This window comes from Thermobia domestica, chromosome 18 (assembly GCF_964235325.1).
Source record: "Thermobia domestica chromosome 18, izTheDome1.hap1.1, whole genome shotgun sequence".
In the NCBI taxonomy this organism is placed as follows: domain Eukaryota; kingdom Metazoa; phylum Arthropoda; class Insecta; order Zygentoma; family Lepismatidae; genus Thermobia; species Thermobia domestica.
The window spans coordinates 73,212,070-73,231,237 of NC_137471.1; the positions used below are offsets into that span (position 1 = coordinate 73,212,070).

The 19,168-nt window shown below is 36.8% G+C and overlaps 1 protein-coding gene across 1 annotated transcript in view; it reads left to right on the forward strand.

The window, feature by feature from the left end:
- Nucleotides 1-19,168, forward strand: part of Ac76E (adenylate cyclase type 2 Ac76E) — a gene marked incomplete in the record, with an annotated part of 460,518 nt that overhangs the window by 293,524 nt on the left and 147,826 nt on the right. Inside the window, 1 exon segment of the mRNA XM_081745497.1 lies at nt 16,959-17,199. Within this exon segment, the coding sequence (XP_081601623.1) occupies nt 16,959-17,199 (241 nt within the window).

Genomic DNA, 19,168 nt, shown 5'->3' on the forward strand with positions numbered 1-19,168 from the left:
ATATGTCTCCCTCAACCTCGGGATTTGCACCAATGCTCACAAATACACCCAGCCAATAATGGGAGCAAATTTGCTACTTTGAACAGACACACATATACAAAATATTGCTGTTGTATTGATTTATTTCTGAAGAACAAAGAAAAAATTAAGTATTTATACTGGTCATTCAGTCAGCGCGATAACTTCCCTAGATTTTCAGATTTTATCGAAAAACTTCCATTTTTCCCTTTGTGTCAAATTTATCTACAAAATTTCCCTAGATTGGGGAAATTTCCCTGAAACTATCAACACTGCTCGACGTAACAGCAAGGACAATAGTTATGACGCCCAACAGAAAGTAAGATTTTGATTGGCTGGTTAATTGTGTTCTGCCAGGATCTATCCAATCGGAAGTTAGTTTAGCTATCCAATGCTTTAGAAATGTAAGACTGTTCTGCACATAGCCACTTCCGTTGCAACTTAATTCCAACAATAGCAAAAAGTACCGAGTATCAGTGGTGCCAATTTAGTCACTTTCACCAAACTGCGTTTAAAAAAACTGTAATAAAGTTTTTGTTTCTTGTGAGAGCGAGAGCGTAATTTTGATCGCAAGCAAAGGAAGGAGGTAACTTGAAATTCCGCAACCAACAGTATGGCATGTATTTGAAAAATGTCTGTATCTGAAGTCGTATAAGTTGGAGTTACACAAGGCATTGCATTTTGGCGATCATGAAAAAACGATTAGAATTTGGCACTCTAATTTTGCAAAATTTGGAAGAAAACAATTTTTCTGAAAGGCTATTGTTTTCGATGAATCAACTTTTCACATCTCTGGTAAAGTAAATCACTACAGTGTCAGAATTTGGGGAACTGAAAATCCCGGCGTAGTCGTCGAACATCAAAGAGATTCTCCAAAGCTCAATGTGGTTTGCATCATTTCCATCAACAAAGTTTATGGCCCTTTCTTTGTTTACGGAGGAAACTGTAAATGGAATTACATATCTGGACATGCTTCAAGACTGGTTGTTTTCACAAATTTAACAAAATCGGGATAATTTTATCTTCATGCAAGACGTGCTCTCCCTCATTTTGACTACAAGGTATGGCAATATCTAAATGACACATTTCCAGGACGATGGATTGGAGGATGTGGGCAACATGATCTTGTTTATCATAAGTGGCCTTCAAGGTCACCAGATCTTTTCCGCATGATTTTTGTCTGTCGAGCACATAAAAGACATCGTGTATGTACCACTTACATATACTACATTGCAAGATTTCCAAGATCTTATTGTTGCTGCAGTGAGTTCAATAACCACGGACTAGTTAAATCGTGTGTTGCAAGAAATAGACAACCGATTCGACGTTTATCACATAACAAATGGTGTTCATATTTAATGCATAAAATAAAATGTTGAACTTTCCTCTATCCAGTGCTTATCGTATGTGTCTCTACTAGTGGTGGGCACAAAAACAGGTTTGTCGGTTTTTCACCGAAACCGGTTTCGGTTTTCTTCAAAACCGGGTATCGTTTTTTCCAAAACCGGTTCGGTTTTTCACCGGATCCGGTTTGTTGTCTTCAAAACCAGTTCCGTTTTTTTATTTTTTTTTTTCATTTCTGACCAGAATAGTGTTTCATTGTTCTCTGGAAACCGAATCCGTTTCCACAGAAATAGTTTTATGTGTTTTCCAAAAATTTTCACCGAAACCAGTTTCGGTGAAAACCGAAACCGGTTTTTGAAGAAAACCGAAACCGGTTTTTGGAGAAAACCGAAATCGGTCTCTTTGAAAAACCAAACCGGTTTTGGAGAAAACCGAGATGTCGGATTTAGGGTTTCGGTGTTCTAGAAACCGGTTTCCGGTTTTTATAAAAATCGGTTTTGTCCATCCCCAGTCTCTACCTATTGTCATTCATTAGAAATAAATATTTTAAATCTCCTCCTTCTTTTTGAATAACCGTGTATATATATATAGGAGGGTTGCTCCTTTTCCACGAATGCCGTAAACATTATCTGTCAGAATTATGTGTTCTTTTTGTTCTTTAATGCACTTTTTCTCTCTTTATAACCCTCAAACTGTTTATGTTTTAAGAAAGTTAGTGTCACTTATTGGCCTTTAGAAAAGATAACCTTTTCATTACATACCTCTTCATTAGATAAAAACACACATTTTTTTTAATTATACGATATCATGATTCTATGTCTGAAACGGGCTAATTGTGTTTACATTAATTTGAATAGGAAAAATAATTTTACCATTGGCGTGAGAGACCCGGGTTCGATTCTCTAATTTGAGTTTTGTTTACGAACACTATTTTCTCTCTTTTTGTAAGAAACAATTTAACGTCTCATGACTTACCAAAGCTAAGGGAAAAGATGGATGAAAATGATAGAATGAAGAAAGTGGAAGGAAACGAAAAACTTTCCTGTGTGTCCACCATAAAGCTTAGTTAACATTTGATAGAATTGAACCACGGACCCCACGCACTAGAGATAAGTAAGTAGGCCCAACTCTACCACTGAGGGACCATGGCCCGAAACTTTCTTTCCTATTGTCTCTTGGAAGTAAATGACAGTAACAATGCCACGGGCGTAGTATGGCCACAATAATAATAATAATGAAAAATATTCAAGGCACTGACATACTACGCCCATTTGTGCCTCTCTAAAAATTGCTTACTTGTAGTTATGGAGACACGGACATACTGATTGCCAATTCAAGGGAGCAATTGCTTAGTACTATATATTTATAAGTTAAGCTTAAAATTAAATCTGTAAGAAATAAAAATTTTAATATTCAAATAATTACGTTCAATTGTAGTTACGAAGATTCTTCTAAGTATTTCAAATAACACAATTAACATTTCATTGCTTGTGAGTTAACTCTTTTTCGCACACCCTCAACGACATGCAAAATAACTCTCTATGTAAAAAAGTATTTTGTGCCATCTGTGAAGCAATAAGCATTGCAATGTCGTTGTTGTTTCTGAAATTGTTGTAAACACAATTGCTACACTATGCAGTCATAGTGCAGTGGAACCTTATAAAATCCCATCTTGAAAGACAGAAATTCAAATTTTGTTCTTAAATTTCCCACGCGCTATATTAATTACAAAATTTTCAAAATTTATAAAATATGATAATTGAACTGTACAGTACTACATAGTAATTAGTTACTTTTTTGGATATTTAAGTGAATTCTTCGTAAATTCCAATGTTTTAAACTCCTAACAAGTATTGTCCTTAATTAAAAGAGGCTATTGAAATTACTGAAGAAAACGAGCATATTTTGTTGTTAAAATTTAGTATTTCCATCCAGGCCCGTATCCAGGGTATTCTAGGGAGGCCGGGCCCCCCTAATCTTTTGCTGCCCCCCCCCCTAAAATTTTCACGGTAGGCCTGCAAATGACTATAATATGGTGACGAACTATAATGTGGTTGGATCGGCCCCTCTAACTTCAGCCGGACTCCCCCTACATTTTTGGGCTGGTTACCGGCCTGTTTCCATCACGCTTCTATGCCATAATGCTATACTGAATGTAATGAAAGTAGACAAACTTCATTCTCCAGTTATTCCGTGTGAGACGTTTCAGAAACTGAATATTTCTCATGTGGAAATTTCCTTTCTTTTCATATTTTTTTTTTCAACTCCAGAGCACAATTTACGTTTCTTCTTGCCTATTTATGACATTTAGAAGTTCCTAAATAAATCATTTTCACACTAACGTGCACTTTAAAATAACAAAATTTGATAGTTAACACTGATCTCATGTTTATTCAAGTGTAATTAGCCTACTTCCCGCTCACAGAGAATTTGTTGGCGTTGATGAAATAAATATAAAAAATCGCACATATGCCAATTTTGACGAAAATTCCTTTTATCCCTATTCGAAAAAATTAATGTCAAACAATCCCACAAAATGGGATATTTCCCACGGGTTGGCATCATTGACGCTGTGTACTACGGAGAGATATGAGAATCGAGTACTTTTGATAATCGAGTCCCTATTCGATTCGAGAGGAAGACAATCGATTCGGTTTTCTCCACGTCTAATTTCTTGCTCTTGCAATCCAACAATGCATTAGTGATAGACAGTTTGTATTTTATGTAAAGTAATTGTAATTTTGTTAAGTATTTCGCATTATAAACATATATGTTGTGCTTTATTTGTTAAAGCACGAGTTTCCTACATCATCCTTTAAAAAAAAAAAAAATGCATCCTCTCTTAGAGTTATCTGCATACATTCCCACTGCTTTGCATTCCAACGCTTGCAACTCTTCTTCTTCCTTTTTTCTTCTTCTTCTTCTTCTTCGGTATCTTCTTGCCTTAGCGAAGATCGCTCTCCCGACAACTATAGACGGTGGTTTCAAAAAGAAAAAGATGGAAGAATGAGATAAATTTTTAGAGATGCTTATAAGATGCGAAATAACGTAGATCATTGTAAATATAGATAATGAGCATTAAGAACAAGTGGAGATAGAATGAAAATTAAGGAATCGACATTAAATGGACCAGAACCATGATATTTATGGAGAATGGCAAGAAATGGCAGGCGATATTGCTGGTAGAGAGGACAAGAGAAAATGAGATGATTGATGGAGCCAGTATGAAGACCACAGTTACAAAGTGGAGTAGTGCGTTTTCGAAGGAGATATAAGCGTACGGGTGTATACAGAATGTGAAGTCTGTTACGGAGAAGAAAATGGAGATAAGAGGAAGGGAAATTATGATGAAAGAACCAAGATGGGGAACGGAGAGAACATGGATGGTGCCAGTACCAACATGAGGCATTATAAGCAGTCCTGCGTTGATAATGAAGTGTAGTTAGTAGTGGAAACTTGCAACACTCAAGCATAAGGCTAACAAAATTCCATTTGCTAAGAATGTGGAAATGAAATACGGAATCGATTCTAGTCAATCAGTACTAGAACGTATGAAATCAGTAATTTGAACTCAGCTGTGAGAAAGCGATTTCGAGTACAAACGGAATCGATTCTGTAGTCAGATGTACTGTACTCCCTTTATAAGAAGCGAATACAAACAGAGTTGAGACCGGTAGCGCTCGGAATGGAAGTACAGAACATCAGATGTGTTATCAACCTACGTATTTTGTTTGTTAATAATGGTCAGTCAAGTTTGAGAAAAGGAATATTATTAATACACTTTCAAATTCGGTAATATTTTTTCTAACACTTTCAAATTCGGTAATATTCTATGTAACACTTTCAAATTCAGTAGGATTATCAGTAAAAAAAAAATAAACAAATGTAACTAGGATAGTCACTTCCAGCTAACCGACGTATGACGTAAGAGCGGGCTTCAGTCGTTCTTTCAGAAAAAATGTTCCGGAGGGATACTCTTACTATTTTGTGGGGGGTACTGGTGGTACTATTCTATTTATTATTATATTAAAGACGTATTATTTTGATCTCCGGGTGGGGCAGTGCTCCCTAAAAACATGACTGGAAGAAACACTATGGCGGGCTTGAACAATCTAAGAAATGGCATAGAGAAACAGTAGAGCAAAGGAGGACAAGAAATGATGTGGAGCAATAAAATAAGACAGTGTTGGTAGTGTATACGAATAGTATCCCTGGGGACGACTTGGGCAATGGGGACCAGTTGTCGATAGGGACGAGATGGGTATCATTCGATTCGTATTAATGAGTAGATCAATAATTGATATGCCATTTTCCCGAAAATTCAATTTTTACCCGGGAAAATAATAATAATTCGGGATTTTGAGCAATGGGGACCAGTTGTCGAAAGGGACGAAATGGGTATCATTCGATTCGTATTAACGAGTAGATCAATAATTGATATGCCATATTCCCGAATATTCAATTTTTATCCGGGAAAATAATAAAAATTCGGGATTTTGAGCAATGGGGACCAGTTGTCGACAGGCAGGAGATGGGTATCATTCCATTCGTATTAACAAGTAGATCAATAATTCGTATGCCATTTTCCCGAAAATTCAATTTTTAACCGGGAAAATAATAAAAATTCGGGACTTCAAGCAATGGGGACCAGTTGTCAAGAGGGACTACATGGGTATCATTCGATTCGTATTAACGAGTAGATCAATAATTCGTATGTCATTTTCCCGAAAATTCAACTCTTACCCGGGAAAATATTAAAAATTCGGGAATTTGGGCAATGGGGACCAGTTGTCGACAGGGACGAGATTGGTATCATTCGATTCATATTAACAAGTAGATCAATAATTGATATGTCATTTTTCCGAAAAGTTAACTTTTAAACGGGAAAATAATAAAGATTCGGGAATTTGGGCAATGGGGACCAGTTGTCGATAAAGACGAGATGGGTATCATTCGATTCGTATTAACAAGTAGATCAATAATTGATATGTCATTTTTCCGAAATTTCAATTTTTACCCAGGAAAAGAAAAAAATTCGGGAATTAGGGCAATGGGGACCAATTATCGACAGGGACGAGATTAGTATCATTCGATTCGTATTAACAAGTAGATCAATAATTCGTATGTCATTTTCCCGAAAATTCAACTCTTACCCGGGAAAATATTAAAAATTCGGGAATTTGGGCAATGGGGACCAGTTGTCGACAGGGACGAGATTGGTATCATTCGATTCATATTAACAAGTAGATCAATAATTGATATGTCATTTTTCCGAAAAGTTAACTTTTAAACGGGAAAATAATAAAGATTCGGGAATTTGGGCAATGGGGACCAGTTGTCGATAAAGACGAGATGGGTATCATTCGATTCGTATTAACAAGTAGATCAATAATTGATATGTCATTTTTCCGAAATTTCAATTTTTACCCAGGAAAAGAAAAAAAATCGGGAATTAGGGCAATAGGGACCAATTATCGACAGGGACGAGATTAGTATCATTCGATTCGTATTAACAAGTAGATCAATAATTCGTATGTCATTTTCTCGAAAATTCAACTCTTACCCGGGAAAATAATAAAAATTCGGGAATTTGGGCAATGGGGACCAGTTGTCAAGAGGGACGAGATGAGTATCATTCGATTCGTATTAACAAGTAGATCAATAATTCGTATGCCATTTTTCGAAAAATTCAATTTTTACCCGGGAAAATAATAAAAATTCGGGATTTCGAGCAATGGGGACCAGTTGTCGACAGGGAAGAGATGGGTATCATTCGATTCGTATTAACAAGTAGATCAATAATTCGTATGCCATTTTCCCGAAAATTCAATTTTTAACCGGGAAAAGAATAAAAATTCGGGAATTTGGGCAATGGGGACCAGTTGTCGACAAAGACGAGATGGATATCATTCGATTCGTATTAACCAGTAGATCAATAATTCGTATGTCATTTTCCCGAAAATTCAACTCTTACCCGGGATAATATTAAAAATTCGGGATTTTCAGCAATGGGGACCAGTTGTCGACAGGGAGGAGATGGGTATCATTCGATTCGTATTAACAAGTAGATCAATAATACGTATGCCATTTCCCCGAAAATTCAACTTTTACCCGGAAAGAAAATAAAAATTCGGGAATTTGAGCAATGGGGACCAGTTGTCGACAGGGACGAGATGGGTTTCATTCGATTCGTATTAACAAGTGGATCAATAATTCGTATGCCATTTTTCCGAAAATTCAATTTTTATCCGGGAAAATAATAAAAATTCGGGATTTCGAGCAATGGGGACCAGTTGTCCACAGGGACGAGATGGGTATCATTCGATTCGTATTAACAAGTAGATCAATAATTCGTATGTCATTTTTCCGAAAATTCAATTTTTACCCGGGAAAATAAAAATTCGGGATTTAGAGCAATGGGGACCAGTTGTCGACAGGACGAGATGGGTATCATTCGATTCGTATTAACCAGTAGATCAATAATTCGTATGCCATTTCCCGAAAATTCCTTTTTTATCCGGGAAAATAATAAAAATTCGGGAATTTGGGTAATGGGGACCAGTTATCGACAGGGACGAGATGGGTATCATTCGATTCGTATTAACAAGTAGATCAATAATTCGTACGCCATTTCCCGAAAATTCCTTTTTTATCCGGGAAAATAATAAAAATTCTGGACTTCAAGCAATGGCCACCAGTTGTCGACAGGGACGGGATGGGTATCATTCGATTCGTATTAACAAGTAGATCAATAATTCGTATGTCATTTTTCCGAAAATTCAATTTTTACCCGGGAAAATAAAAATTCGGGATTTAGAGCAATGGGGACCAGTTGTCGACAGGGACGAGATGGGTATCATTTGATTCGTATTAACAGGTAGATCAATAATTCGTATGTCATTTTCCCGAAAATTCAACTTTTACCCGGGAAAATAATAAATATTCGGGAATTTGGGGAATGGGGACCTGTTGTCGACAGGACGAGATGGGTATCATTCGATTCGTATTAACCAGTAGATCAATAATTCGTATGCCATTTCCCGAAAATTCCTTTTTTATCCGGGAAAATAATAAAAATTCGGGAATTTGGGTAATGGGGACCAGTTGTCGACAAAAACGACATGGGTATCATTCGATTCGTATTAACGAGTAGATTAATAATTCGTACCTCTTTTTCCCGAAAATTCAACTCTTACGCGGGAAAATATTAAAAATTCGGGAATTTGGGCAATGGGGACCAGTTGTAGACAGGACGAGATGGGTATCATTCGATTCGTATTAACAAGTAGATCAATAATTCGTATGCCATTTTCTCGAAAATTAATTTTTTACCAGGGAAAATTAAAATTCGGGAATTTGGGCAATGGGGACCAGTTATCGACAGGGACGAGATGGGTATCATTCGATTCGTATTAACAAGTAGATCAATAATTCGTATGTCATTTTCCCGAAAATTCAACTTTTACCCGGGAAAATAATAAATATTCGGGAATTTGGGGAATGGGGACCTGTTGTCGACAGAACGAGATGGGTATCATTCGATTCGTATTAACCAGTAGATCAATAATTCGTATGCCATTTCCCGAAAATTCCTTTTTTATCCGGGAAAATAATAAAAATTCGGGACTTCAAGCAATGGGCACCAGTTGTCGACAGGGACGGGATGGGTATCATTCAATTCGTATTAACAAGTAGATCAATAATTCGTATGTCATTTTTCCGAAAATTCAATTTTTACCCGGGAAAATAAAAATTCGGGATTTAGAGCAATGGGGACCAGTTGTCGACAGGGACGAGATGGGTATCATTTGATTCGTATTAACAAGTAGATCAATAATTCGTATGCCATTTTCCCGAAAATTCAATTTTTAACCGGGAAAATAATAAAAATTCGGGAATTTGGGCAATGGGGACCAGTTGTCGACAAAGACGAGATGGATATCATTCGATTCGTATTAACCAGTAGATCAATAATTCGTATGTCATTTTCCCGAAAATTCAACTCTTACCCGGGATAATATTAAAAATTCGGGATTTTCAGCAATGGGGACCAGTTGTCGACAGGGAGGAGATGGGTATCATTCGATTCGTATTAACAAGTATATCAATAATTCGTATGCCATTTTCCCGAAAATTCAACTTTTACCCGGGAAAATAATAAAAATTCGGGAATTTGGGCAATGGGGACCAGTTGTCAAGAGGGACGAGATGAGTATCATTCGATTCGTATTAACAAGTAGATCAATATTTCGTATGCCATTTTTCGAAAAATTCAATTTTTACCCGGGAAAATAATAAAAATTCGGGATTTCGAGCAATGGGGACCAGTTGTCGACAGGGAAGAGATGGGTATCATTCGATTCGTATTAACAAGTAGATCAATAATTCGTATGCCATTTTCCCGAAAATTCAATTTTTAACCGGGAAAATAATAAAAATTCGGGAATTTGGGCAATGAGGACCAGTTGTCGACAAAGACGAGATGGATATCATTCGATTCGTATTAACCAGTAGATCAATAATTCGTATGTCATTTTCCCGAAAATTCAACTCTTACCCGGGATAATATTAAAAATTCGGGATTTTCAGCAATGGGGACCAGTTGTCGACAGGGAGGAGATGGGTATCATTCGATTCGTATTAACAAGTAGATCAATAATACGTATGCCATTTCCCCGAAAATTCAACTTTTACCCGGAAAGAAAATAAAAATTCGGGAATTTGAGCAATGGGGACCAGTTGTCGACAGGGACGAGATGGGTTTAATTCGATTCGTATTAACAAGTGGATCAATAATTCGTATGCCATTTTTCCGAAAATTCAATTTTTATCCGGGAAAATAATAAAAATTCGGGATTTCGAGCAATGGGGACCAGTTGTCCACAGGGACGAGATGGGTATCATTCGATTCGTATTAACAAGTAGATCAATAATTCGTATGCCATTTTCCCGAAAACTCAACTCTTACGCGGGAAAATATTAAAAATTCGGGAATTTGGGCAATGGGGACCAGTTGTAGACAGGACGAGATGGGTATCATTCGATTCGTATTAACAAGTAGATCAATAATTCGTATGCCATTTTCTCAAAAATTAATTTTTTACCAGGGAAAATTAAAATTCGGGAATTTGGGCAATGGGGACCAGTTATCGACAGGGACGAGATGGGTATCATTCGATTCGTATTAACAAGTAGATCAATAATTCGTATGTCATTTTCCCGAAAATTCAACTTTTACCCGGGAAAATAATAAATATTCGGGAATTTGGGGAATGGGGACCTGTTGTCGACAGGACGAGATGGGTATCATTCGATTCGTATTAACCAGTAGATCAATAATTCGTATGCCATTTCCCGAAAATTCCTTTTTTATCCGGGAAAATAATAAAAATTCGGGACTTCAAGCAATGGGCACCAGTTGTCGACAGGGACGGGATGGGTATCATTCGATTCGTATTAACAAGTAGATCAATAATTCGTATGTCATTTTTCAGAAAATTCAATTTTTACCCGGGAAAATAAAAATTCGGGATTTAGAGCAATGGGGACCAGTTGTCGACAGGGACGAGATGGGTATCATTCGATTCGTATTAACAGGTAGATCAATAATTCGTATGTCATTTTCCCGAAAATTCAACTTTTACTCGGGAAAATAATAAATATTCGGGAATTTGGGGAATGGGGACCTGTTGTCGACAGGACGAGATGGGTATCATTCGATTCGTATTAACCAGTAGATCAATAATTCGTATGCCATTTCCCGAAAATTCCTTTTTTATCCGGGAAAATAATAAAAATTCGGGAATTTGGGTAATGGGGACCAGTTGTTGACAAAAACGACATGGGTATCATTCGATTCGTATTAACGAGTAGATTAATAATTCGTACCTCTTTTTCCCGAAAATTCAACTCTTACGCGGGAAAATATTAAAAATTCGGGAATTTGGGCAATGGGGACCAGTTGTAGACAGGACGAGATGGGTATCATTCGATTCGTATTAACAAGTAGATCAATAATTCGTATGCCATTTTCTCGAAAATTAATTTTTTACCAGGGAAAATTAAAATTCGGGAATTTGGGCAATGGGGACCAGTTATCGACAGGGACGAGATGGGTATCATTCGATTCGTATTAACAAGTAGATCAATAATTCGTATGTCATTTTCTCGAAAATTCAACTTTTACCCGGGAAAATAATAAATATTCTGGAATTTGGGGAATGGGGACCTGTTGTCGACAGGACGAGATGGGTATCATTCGATTCGTATTAACCAGTAGATCAATAATTCGTATGCCATTTCCCGAAAATTCCTTTTTTATCCGGGAAAATAATAAAAATTCGGGACTTCAAGCAATGGGCACCAGTTGTCGACAGGGACGGGATGGGTATCATTCGATTCGTATTAACAAGTAGATCAATAATTCGTATGTCATTTTTCCGAAAATTCAATTTTTACCCGGGAAAATAAAAATTCGGGATTTAGAGCAATGGGGACCAGTTGTCGACAGGGACGAGATGGGTATCATTTGATTCGTATTAACAGGTAGATCAATAATTCGTATGCCATTTTCCCGAAAATTCAATTTTTAACCGGGAAAATAATAAAAATTCGGGAATTTGGGCAATGGGGACCAGTTGTCGACAAAGACGAGATGAGTATCATTCGATTCGTATTAACGAGTAGATCAATAATTCGTATGTCATTTTCCCGAAAATTCAACTCTTACCCGGGAAAATATTAAAAATTCGGGATTTTGAGCAGTGGAGACCAGTTGTCGACAGGGAGGAGATGGGTATCATTCGATTCGTATTAACAAGTAGATCAATAATTCGTATGCCTTTTTCCCGAAAATTCAATTTTTACCCGGGAAAATAATAAAAATTCTGGAATTTCGGCAATGGGGACAAGTTGTCGACAGGGACGAGATGGGTATCACTCGATTCGTATTACAAGTAGATCAATAATTTGTATGCCATTTTCCGGAAAATTATTTTTTTTCTGGGAAAATAAAAATTCGGGAATTTGGGCAATGGGGACTAGTTGTCGACAAGGACGAGATGGGTATCGTTCGATTCGTATTAACAAGTAGATCAATAATTCGAATGCTATTTTTCCGAAAATTTAATTTTTCCCGGGAAAATAATAAAAATTCGGGATTTCGAGCAATGGGGACCAGTTGTCAACAGGGACGAGATCGGTATCATTCGATTCGTATTAACGAGTAAATTAATAATTGATATGCCATTTTCCCGAAAATTCAAATTTATTCGGGAAAATAATAAAAATTCGGGATTTTGTGCAATGGGGACCAGTTGTTGACAGGGACGAGATGTGTATCATTCGATTTAAATTAACAAGGAGATCAATAATTCGTATGCCATTTTCCCGAAAATTCAATTTTTACCCGGGAAAATAATAAAAATTCGGGACTTCAAGCAATGGGGACCAGTTGTCGACAGGGACGGGATGGGTATCATTCGATTCGTATTAACAAGTAGATCAATAATTCGTATGCCATTTTCCCGAAAATTCAATTTTTATCCGGGAAAATATTAAAAATTCGGGAATTTGGGCAATGGGGACCAGTTGTCGACAAAGACGAGATGGGTATCATTCGATTCGTATTAACAAGTAGATCAATAATTCGTATGTCAGTTTCCCGAAAATTCAATTTTTATCCGGGAAAATAATAAAAATTCGGGATTTTGAGCAATGGGGACCAGTTCTCGACAGGGACGAGATGGGTATCATTCGATTCGTATTAACAAGTAGATCAATAATTGATATGTCATTTTTCCGAAAATTTAATTTTTACCCAGAAAAATAATAAATATTCGGGAATTTGGGGAATGGGGACCTGTTGTCGACAGAACGAGATGGGTATCATTCGATTCGTATTACAAGTAGATCAATAATTTGTATGCCATTTTCCGGAAAATTATTTTTTTTCTGGGAAAATAAAAATTCGGGAATTTGGGCAATGGGGACTAGTTGTCGACAAGGACGAGATGGGTATCGTTCGATTCGTATTAACAAGTAGATCAATAATTCGAATGCTATTTTTCCGAAAATTTAATTTTTCCCGGGAAAATAATAAAAATTCGGGATTTCGAGCAATGGGGACCAGTTGTCAACAGGGACGAGATCGGTATCATTCGATTCGTATTAACGAGTAAATTAATAATTGATATGCCATTTTCCCGAAAATTCAAATTTATTCGGGAAAATAATAAAAATTCGGGATTTTGTGCAATGGGGACCAGTTGTCGACAGGGACGGGATGGGTATCATTCGATTCGTATTAACAAGTAGATCAATAATTCGTATGTCATTTTTCCGAAAATTCAATTTTTACCCGGGAAAATAAAAATTCGGGATTTAGAGCAATGGGGACCAGTTGTCGACAGGGACGAGATGGGTATCATTTGATTCGTATTAACAGGTAGATCAATAATTCGTATGCCATTTTCCCGAAAATTCAATTTTTAACCGGGAAAATAATAAAAATTCGGGAATTTGGGCAATGGGGACCAGTTGTCGACAAAGACGAGATGAGTATCATTCGATTCGTATTAACGAGTAGATCAATAATTCGTATGTCATTTTCCCGAAAATTCAACTCTTACCCGGGAAAATATTAAAAATTCGGGATTTTGAGCAGTGGAGACCAGTTGTCGACAGGGAGGAGATGGGTATCATTCGATTCGTATTAACAAGTAGATCAATAATTCGTATGCCTTTTTCCCGAAAATTCAATTTTTACCCGGGAAAATAATAAAAATTCTGGAATTTCGGCAATGGGGACAAGTTGTCGACAGGGACGAGATGGGTATCACTCGATTCGTATTACAAGTAGATCAATAATTTGTATGCCATTTTCCGGAAAATTATTTTTTTTCTGGGAAAATAAAAATTCGGGAATTTGGGCAATGGGGACTAGTTGTCGACAAGGACGAGATGGGTATCGTTCGATTCGTATTAACAAGTAGATCAATAATTCGAATGCTATTTTTCCGAAAATTTAATTTTTCCCGGGAAAATAATAAAAATTCGGGATTTCGAGCAATGGGGACCAGTTGTCAACAGGGACGAGATCGGTATCATTCGATTCGTATTAACGAGTAAATTAATAATTGATATGCCATTTTCCCGAAAATTCAAATTTATTCGGGAAAATAATAAAAATTCGGGATTTTGTGCAATGGGGACCAGTTGTTGACAGGGACGAGATGTGTATCATTCGATTTAAATTAACAAGGAGATCAATAATTCGTATGCCATTTTCCCGAAAATTCAATTTTTACCCGGGAAAATAATAAAAATTCGGGACTTCAAGCAATGGGGACCAGTTGTCGACAGGGACGGGATGGGTATCATTCGATTCGTATTAACAAGTAGATCAATAATTCGTATGCCATTTTCCCGAAAATTCAATTTTTATCCGGGAAAATATTAAAAATTCGGGAATTTGGGCAATGGGGACCAGTTGTCGACAAAGACGAGATGGGTATCATTCGATTCGTATTAACAAGTAGATCAATAATTCGTATGTCAGTTTCCCGAAAATTCAATTTTTATCCGGGAAAATAATAAAAATTCGGGATTTTGAGCAATGGGGACCAGTTCTCGACAGGGACGAGATGGGTATCATTCGATTCGTATTAACAAGTAGATCAATAATTGATATGTCATTTTTCCGAAAATTTAATTTTTACCCAGAAAAATAATAAAAACTCTGGAATTTCGGCAATTGGGACCAGTTGTGAAACGGACGAAATGGGTATCATTCGATTCGTATTAACGAGTAGATCAATATTTCGTATGTCATTTTTCCGAAAATTCAATTTTTACCCAGGAAAAGAATAAAAATTCGGGAATTAGGGCAATGGGGACTAGTTGTCGAATTAACAAGTAGATCAATAATTCTTATGCCATTCTTCCGAAAATTCAACTTTCACCCTCATAGTCTCTTTGATTTGTTGCATGTCTTTATATGAAGTATTCCGTTTTTAAACAATTCGCATATTTTTTCATGAATTTTTTTTGTGATTATTAGTTTGAACATAAATCTTGATACATTATTTAGGATACTGTTTTCATATAAATTTTTAAATCTATACATGAGGTCGTATGATAATTTCACTATTGATGTGTTTACAACCAGTTTCAGCCTGTTTACCTGCTGTTAGTGAAGCGGTGAATACTGAACAGAGACAATGCAGACTAAATTCCAAACTGACCTAGTCAGTGACGAATGTATAACCAATTCTCACTTTTTGAACACTTTGTACAAGGTATTAAAACCTATGTACTGCTCTAGAAACACATCGACTCCTTACTAGGATTCTTTGTACTTTTGTATTCTCATTGAAAAACGAAAACCGAACACCAAGCCTTGGTGAAGTCAACAAGCACAGTGGAAAAACACAATCAGGTAGCAAATATAGCCACACAAATCAATCTGTTGCGTAGCTATATTTGTCCCGAATTTTTATTATTTTCCCGGGTAAAAATTAAATTTTCGGGAAAATGGCATACGAATTATTGATCTACTTGTTAATACGAATCGAATGATACCCATCTCGTCCCTTTCACAACTGGTCCACACTGCCCAAGTCGTCCCTATCCCTGCATATCCATTGACTACGTTGTGTCATTAATCACACTGACGTCTTTGCTAGTATCACAGCAAAAAAAAAAAAAAAAATGAATGTGTGCTCAATATCACTTTCACCTCTTAGTAGATGACATGCCTATCATAGAGCATTAACTTTTTGATTTACAAAAAATTGCCTTTTTGCGATTTTCTCAGAAACTACGCATAAGGATTTTCAGTCACCATATTATTTTATTCATCTCAATGAAATCTATTGATTGATGTTATGGACATTTTTTTTTATATTCACTAATGATATTTTAAATTTTCAAAGAATTACAGATCATACTATTGGTAAAAAGAAAAAGAAATGGCCATGCTTGGATAAGCTTCTAGTTCCACTTTGTATGCTAATTTAAGTACGCTGATTCCAATCAAACTTACCTTTTAACCATATCCGTTCATAAGCTCTCGAGAAAAACTACCATAAACTTGGGATTTTTAAATTGATTTATATTCTAACTTTGAAATCTTTTTCCTCCTAATTTCATGGTCGGATATGATTGAAAAGAAGTTTCACTGCATTCAGAAATGTTTCAGTTTAACGTCCCGCAATTGTCATTTATGCCCTTTAGGCAAAGGGAGACGATGATTAAGCCAAGTGAATGATGATGCAAGAAATGGTGGAATGAGAATGTCGGAGGAAACGGGAGTACCCCCAGAAAACCCCGGACATGGTGTTATCCACCACAAACTTACTTGGCCGGAGATCGAACGAGGGACTCCATGAACCAGAGGTAAGGACTCTACCACTATGCAATCGCGCCCCCGTTCAGCATCCTCAAGTTAGTATAAAAAGTGAAATTGGAAAGTTATTTAAGCGTGGGCACTTTTCTTTAACGACTGATATGAGTGTTAATTCTTTGGTAATAACCATTGATTATGAACATATAAAAGCACAATTCAATTGTTATTATTTTATTCTTGCTCTTTTCAGTTTTGCAGACATTCCATACGAAGCCAAGACAACGGTATTTGTAGTTGTAATGGTGATTTTATTCCATGTGTTGGATCGCCAGATTGAGTTCACATCTCGCACAGATTATCTGTGGAAGGCCAAACTCAAAGTAGAACAAGAAGAAGTAGAGACAATGAGAGGCATTAACAAGATTCTTCTGGAAAATATTTTACCCGCTCATGTGGCAGAACACTTCCTCACAGGAACCAGAGTCAAAGATGTAAGTAGTTGTAATTTATAGTTTAATCTTTTAACACTTTCTGGACGAGCGAAGAGCTATTTCTATTTTGGTACCAATATCCAGTAGGACGAACAAATAGTACATACGAAGCCTCTTTGCTTTACACTTTTATTGCGAATAAACCATGGGCTATTTTTGAAGCGTATCTCATTTACTGGCACCACTTTACTAAAGTTTGAGAAGTGTTGCCAACAGCTTAGAACAGGGAGCAAAATTTCAAAGTCAGACGCACTCGCCAATCCAAATAATGACGGTCGCCAGTATCTCTCACGTACAAATTATGAGAGGTTTTTTCTCCCCCTGCCAAGGCATTTGATTTGGCAAAGAAACACTTCACATTCCGTGTGCTTTCTCATTCAGTGACAACTACTTTCGTGCGAAACAGAAACTGCGCAGACCTGTGTTTTTAAGGAGAAACCATTCCTACTGAACACTGGTCACCAGCTCTAAATTTCTAGCCGCCAATGGCGACCTGGCGACCGGAAATTTTGCGCCTTGGTTTAGAACTTCTCACCAGAGCAATCAATGACTTAACCAGAATATAACTTTTAATTTTTTTTAATAAACAAAGAAGTGGGGGCATAAAAGTCGCTAGAAACCGGACTAGACATACAAATAAGAAACAAACAAACAAACAAAAAACGGTAAATCCCTGCAAGGTTTGCTGGAATTTCAATTACAGCGTAAACCTCATCCGCTAAACCCATATATATTGTGTTTCCAAACAACACCAACAATGTTTCGGCGGTGATTCCTGACACCAAGATAAGACAAAGAGTATAGACCAACCTAGATGCAGAAATGCGTCATTTCGGAGTTATAGGATGTCGAAAACATGAAAAAATGAAGTTTAGATCCAAACCTCCAATACTATTAAACCTACCGTAGTCGGGTCAAGACTTTACTTAGGAACTAGTATCTGCCCTATCCAAATATCCATGTTTCAGAATACTGCGATACTTTCGCAACAATTTTTATAGAGGTAATTGGTGACTACTTCAAATTATATGTCCGTAGCCAAACTTCCTCTATAAAATTTGTTGCGTGAGTACAGCAGGATTCCGAAATATACATTTCTGGATAGCGTACATATTAAGTGAAGTCTTGACCCGACTACAGTAGGTCCCATAGTATCGGAGCTTTGAACCTTTAAACTTCACTTTTTTCATATTTTCGGCAGCCTATAACTCTGAAACGGCATATTTCTGCATCCGGGTTGGTTTATACTTTTTACCTTATTTCAGTGTCAGGAATCACCTCCCAAATGTTGTTGGTGTTGTTCTGAAACACCCTGTATACATTTCACTGACTAAAAAAATTAAATATCTTTTTCAAGATTCACTTGTTATAGCAAATGCTGGAAGTTGATGACAAGAATCAGACTAGCGATGTCTCCCTTTAATATTTGATACACACCATTATTAAATCCAGTCATTACACTCTCAGGGTTTGTATGTACATTTTCCAACTTTTTTTTTTCTATTTAGCTTGTATTCATTAAGTGTTTCTTCTACAGCTACTACGATCTACAGGCGTCACAACGTGTGAGTTCACATAATTTAAGGTTTTCTTTCAAACAGTTTTTCTTCATAGGCCTACCTAACTTCGTTCATTGAACAGGATGACGCTTTTTTTTTTGTTTTCTTTTCATTTTTTTAAAGCAATGCTAAGCACGGAATCAGAATCATAACAGAATCACTTGTGAAAATAAAATGAAATCTTTGAGTTTTACGTCCCACGATTATGCCGGTTAGGCTAAAGGAGACGGTGATGATGAGTAATGAATGAAATGAAGAAAGTGGGAGAACCCCGAGAAAACCCACGCACACGGTGTTTGTCCACTACAAAGTTCACTTGGCAGGGGCTGGGATCGAACCCGGGACCCTAAGCACCAGAACGCTCTACCACTGAGCCACCGCGGCCCCAAGAGTCACTTGTGTGCATAAGG